The 5,924-nt window shown below is 28.2% G+C and overlaps 1 protein-coding gene across 1 annotated transcript in view; it reads right to left on the bottom strand.

The window, feature by feature from the left end:
- Nucleotides 1–288: 288 nt before the first annotated feature.
- LOC106466129 (rap1 GTPase-GDP dissociation stimulator 1-like) overlaps nt 289–5,924 on the bottom strand; it is a 38,619-nt gene continuing 32,983 nt past the window's right edge. The window contains exons 14-15 of the mRNA XM_022394619.1: nt 5,076–5,204; nt 289–4,562 (exon numbers count right to left, since the gene is read on the bottom strand). Coding sequence (XP_022250327.1) covers nt 4,435–4,562; nt 5,076–5,204 — 257 coding nt within the window. The 3' untranslated portion in view covers nt 289–4,434. The remainder of the gene's footprint in view (nt 4,563–5,075; nt 5,205–5,924) is intronic.

Here is a 5,924-nt window from a genome sequence, read left to right on the forward strand (position 1 = left end):
CATGGTAACTGTGTTGGTTAAAATATTTAATATATCTACTTTCATTTATTATACGGATTATACTATACTGTACTAATTTTAGCTTTACTATAATGATTCTTCTGTACGGTTAGTTTAGTTTATGGATTTAGGCCTAACCTAAGGCCTAACAGTGAGGGTGTCTAACTGATGAAAAATGTAAGCAAGACAGTTTAAACAGTATATTTGATTAGCTATGTTTCTTAGTGGGTATATTATTTAGTTCTATGCAGTTAGCTTCAGAAGTTAATATTATTAAAATTGGTTTACTTCAAACAAAAAAAATATTGCACTTTATTCAGTGAAATAAATACACATAACACCATCTAAAAAACAAACACTGAGAGAATGTTGAATTTAATACAATGACAGATCTGTTAAAAAAACAACAAAAAAACGTGCAATATCCAAAACACAAAAATAGTTAGAAATAAGATCACAGAAGTAGAACATGATTTAATCTATCACATTCAATAACTTTCCTGAGGTGCATAGAAAATCTTAAGCGAGAAATGATATTTTTACAATATTAATTAAGCTATACAATGTTACAATAATTGAATAAGATTATAACTTCTGACAAAAATCTAAACAATTACAAATACATATTCGATTGATATAACCCACTCATTTACTAGTTGCTAAGAGATTCCAAGGCTTCTAAAAGTTGCCCTAAATTATGGAATGTCACTTCTAAATTCAAGCAAGTTAAATATTAGTCTTAGCTCTTGAGGGATTATATATATACTGTCGTAGTTATATCCTACACTACGTTGATAAGCATGACTACCAAAAAATCTGAAAAGTCTACAATTCAACAGTATTAGCTTCTATCAAACAGTACTAAAGTACTATTATTTTTTATTAGCTTTATGCAAAACACTATATAAAAATAAATACAGAAATAAATGGAAAACCATTCCTACATTTATCTTTACTCAGTTTTAAAATATTTAATTGTAATAAAACAAATCCAAAGTTAAAGATACATGGTGTAATAGCACCAACAAACTAGATCTTGCAATACGCAAGTATTCTAGACATGGTACTGTAATCCTTCAATATAAGTATTTTTCATTCTATCCCACTAATTTATGTTGTACTTTAATTAAGATCCTTAGTAAACACTTGTAGGCTATTAATAAAACACTATTAATTTACAAATTTTCTGTAACTGCTTCATCTTTAATACACACACACACACACACTCATACAATTCAAATGCTGAGCAGAAACATCTTATAATAACTCAACATTTTGTAAATATGTGTCATTTATCTGTCTTTGAAGGACAGAAATTTCAGGTTTTCGCCTATTTCACTCATACCAAGATAAAATGCTATTAAAAGTAAAAATATCCTCAAACACATCACACTATTTTGTAAACAAAAAATTTTAAACTTGAGAAAACCTCTAGAGCAAAAATGTATGTAGGTTTAACAATATTCTTAATGCTTCAATATCACTACATTACAAAAACCAATAAAGCTTTTTACATCACATACTCCTAATTTACCATGTACAAAATAATTTAATCTTCAAGACTTTACATGCAGCTAATTTCTAGGTAAATAACTTTATATAAATAGTTTGTTATAGTGCACAAAACACCATAACCATAGCTCATCTAGCATAAGTCTAAAACAATTTTTCATTACACACAAAAATGTTTAAACCTACTGAAGTACAAAGGAAGCAAATTCCTTTGGTTTCACAGTCGAGCTCATACTGAGATCAATAATGCATACAATAAAACACCTTTAATCTCTGTCTCTACAATACACTAAAATGTGAGGTGTGACCTATTATAAACCACTTAAACTTGTTAACAATTACTTTAAAAAGCATAATGTACTGATGACTAAACTGAAATGGACAGCAATTGCCTGTTGTAAAAACACAAGTGTAGGAAATGATGTTTCGAAAGTCTTCTGTCTTGACCTGAAGACTAAAGACTTTTGAAACGTCATCCTCTACACTTGTGTTTTTACAACAGGCAATTGCTGTCCATTTCAGTTTAGTCACCACGAATACTTAATTCAGGGAAAAAATTTGGAAACAAATTATTTATGATCTTTTCACTCTTGCACAACCCCATCAAAGGAATGTTTCGAAGAAAAAAATAAAACAAACCATACATACAGATATTTAATCCAAAATTACTAACAGTGGATTCACGAAATTGGTGTGATTACAACATGCAATTACTTTGTGAAATGTGGCCAGATTAAACTGGTTTTCTCGTGTACCTTCAAACCATACTTCTGTATAACGTCTCCTTAAAACATGAATAAAAAGTATATCATATACAATATCTTAAGAGCTGCTTTGAAATTCCAAGAATGAAAACTACAACACTGTTTACATATAAGATGTAAAAAATAACTCTTGTTAAAGTAACAGTGAAAGACACAAAAGCAACAAACTTATCCATTTTATATCCAGAATATAAAAAACATCTTCATAGCATATTCATTAGACTACTGGGTAACTCTAATTAACAACACCTTTTTATCCAAGCACACAGATGTTAAAAGTATTAGCACAAAAAAACAGCAGGAGCAAAACAATTATATACTGTTTTTTTAATTGATTGCACTCTTTCTAGTTTGATAAAAATTGGGGTATTTTTTTACTTATATCAATAAAATGATATCAGCTGCAATGATACAATGTAACTACAATTACAAACTTTTTATGCATTAGGTTTAAAAGAAAAGGTTTTAAGTTAATGCCCGTGTATGTACAGCTCCATACATTGCATCTATTTGATATAATAATGTAAAATTACATATATATATATATATATATATTAAGTTTTCTGTCCTTTGTTTATGTAGAACTGATGCAGAGTAATCTGTACATCCGTAAATGTTTATAAAACAGAAATAAAAAATCACTGAAAAGATACAACTGTTTACTTAATTAGCATAAACAGTTTTTTTTTAACAGAGATTTTGTTAACTTCCAATGCTCGAGTTAAACAGACTGACTGGAGGAACCGAACAAAGAAATTTTAAGCTTTCCCAACGCAGACCCATGAAATAATAATTAAGCAAAAAAGACAAAAATTAGTCATTTTTGAAAAAAATAGCTTAGGTGAAACAAATGAGATATAATGTTGTTCATTCTTTAAACAATACATTTTATAACATTTAAAATACCATTTCTAAAATGTAACTAAATGCAGGTATTGTGTGTTCTATTATTTCTCACATTCTACACACTTAAAATTCCTTGCTCTGTTGAACTGATTTGTGATTTTAATACAATAGTAAATTGACAAAGAATGATTTATCGACATAATGAATATTCTTTTATGCAGAGAATGCACAATATATATTTCAACAGGTCAATATTGTATTCAAACGTGTATTTTCTCTACAATCTACATAATATAACTTTTATTAAGAGTATAAATTTTTGATTATCAATTTATTATTGTATGAGCATAATCTGTTTCTGTACACAAATTTGATTTGAAACAAAATTTGTTGGAAAAGAAAACAAGAAAGAAAAAAAAAAGATTTAGGATTTATAATTTCACATTCCATGAATATGGTATTGTCCTTTATGTGATGGTGTATTATGTTAACCCTTGCTACTCTTGTGCTACACTTATTCATACACCCTATTATTTAACTCTAGTTTAATAAATGTTTCAATTAGAAATGGCTTTGTTACAAGATGTCAATGGCCATTTTTATGCAGAAATTTACAGATAAAAAAATTTAATCTCTTGTCCAGATTTGATCAGTAGTTTGCTGAATCAGCTATTGTTTCAAACTGTAGATATATGGTCTTTATAATATATTTTTCAAGTTTTAAATACATGTGATAAGACAGCTTTACCCATTCTTTTTTTTTCGAGTGTCATCACATAAAAAAAAAGTTTTATTACCTTACAGTAAGAAACAGCTTGATAAAAATTTCCATAACACAAAAAATTTATGCTGCTCTCAAAAGGAGATACCTAAGACTACATTCTAAAACAAATTTAACTATTTCTCAAAAGGTTTTAAATGAATAAATAATTCTGTGCTAGGTATTTTTAAAAAGTCTGGATAGGAAATGTGTTTCCATACATAAAGAACGATCGTACTTAAGTAGCAATTCTGTTCACTTTACATTATCTTCAAACTTTCTCACTTCTGATTATACTACTATATATGTATGTATGTATATATTTAGTACAAGTGTCGAACATAACATGCAAAATTTTCACTTAGTGATTAAGTAGCAGTTCTGATCACTTTACATTATTGACAAACTTTCTCACTTCTGATTATGTGTATATACTGTATATGTATATATATTTAGTACAAGTGACAAACATAAGGTGCAAAATTCTCACTTAGTGATTCATATTTCTTGACTTTTTCCCATGTTTATCATTAACTGTATCTGTTTTAAAAGTCAAGGAGTAGAATGAAGAAGGTTGAGGCAAACTTTGGCTCTTTCACACACTTCCTTATCAGTGCTTTCACTTAGACGAGACAGTTCACTTTTCATTCCCAACTCCTGGAATTCTAGTTTTAATGTCTCTGATGACAAAATAAATAGTTTTAATACAGAGAAATTACTTTACATTCATAAATATCAGAAACATATTTCTTTAAACGATTTTGTTGTATTTTTTACTGCTATTTAATCCTCTGAAATCATTTTGATTGAAAGTTTTTCCGAATTAGACAAACAATTTAATATATATTTATTGTGAGGGATATGTTTTTCTAGAATGCAAACAGGTGTCAATTTTAAGTGTAATTCATATATAAGTTTAAAAAAAACAAATAAAATTTTTACAAAGTTACAATTTTTTTCCAACTTTCACCATGAGTCCGTAGACTGACAACTACAGTAATGCATTATATATTTCATTAATATATTAATGTAAATACCTTATGTCCTATAGTAAAATGCAGTACAATTAAGTCCAAAATACAGATACATTTATAAATTTACACAAGTTACAAACTGTATAAAAACTAACAACAATTACTATTGAGTTAGCATTCAACATACACAGAAGTAACAAGTTTATAAAGCTTTCTAACCTGTAGCAGCAACAGAGGCAATAAGGGTTAACATATTCTGGAGAGTTTCTGAAGAAAGTCCATCTTGTTGAAGTTGTATATTAACCACAGAACTCAAACCAGATTTCTGGAAATCCTTGGTAATCTCACCTGAAGGAAGTTGTTAAAATTAAAATAATAATAAAAACAATTAAGCATTTTCAAACAAAGGTTTCTTTTTAACTGAAAGTTTCTCTTGATGAGAAATGGGATAGTCCAACTTAAATGAAATCAATCCTGACAGGACATTTTTTGGACTTCTACTAGTATAGTAATCACCATACCACAAAAGATAAAAAGTAGCTTAGCTCATGTTACTTTCTACCACACAAATGTCTTTCGGTTTATCATCTTAAGCTGATTATTATTACTCATAAAAGTGACTCTTTAGTTAGGGTAGTAATTCATATCTTAAGCCTCATTCACAATGGCTAACTAAGTATGACTGATCCAGGTGCCAGCACTTTCCATTATGGAAGTACTCCATATTTTAAGAAAGAAAAAACAACCGTAAAATACCTACTGATTATAAATCTTTCTCAACTGAAATATATTCCATATTCTTAATTATTTAAGATTGGTATCACAAGGTTGATAATACATTATTTATTTTTTAATTCTTAGCCAATCAGATTTACATCTGAACTAATCAAATCCTGCCCACAAAATCAAGAACATGTGAAGTAATTACACTGGAGAATTTTAATAAGCTAGGTATGGAATTGAAAAATGTCTAAAAAGATGTTATTTATTAATATCCCACAAAACAGTTGTATCAAGAAGTATTGATAAAAACAATTTACCAAAACTAAATCAGCCCAAAATGACAAT

This window comes from Limulus polyphemus, unplaced genomic scaffold, assembly GCF_000517525.1.
Source record: "Limulus polyphemus unplaced genomic scaffold, Limulus_polyphemus-2.1.2 Scaffold72, whole genome shotgun sequence".
Taxonomy (NCBI): domain Eukaryota; kingdom Metazoa; phylum Arthropoda; class Merostomata; order Xiphosura; family Limulidae; genus Limulus; species Limulus polyphemus.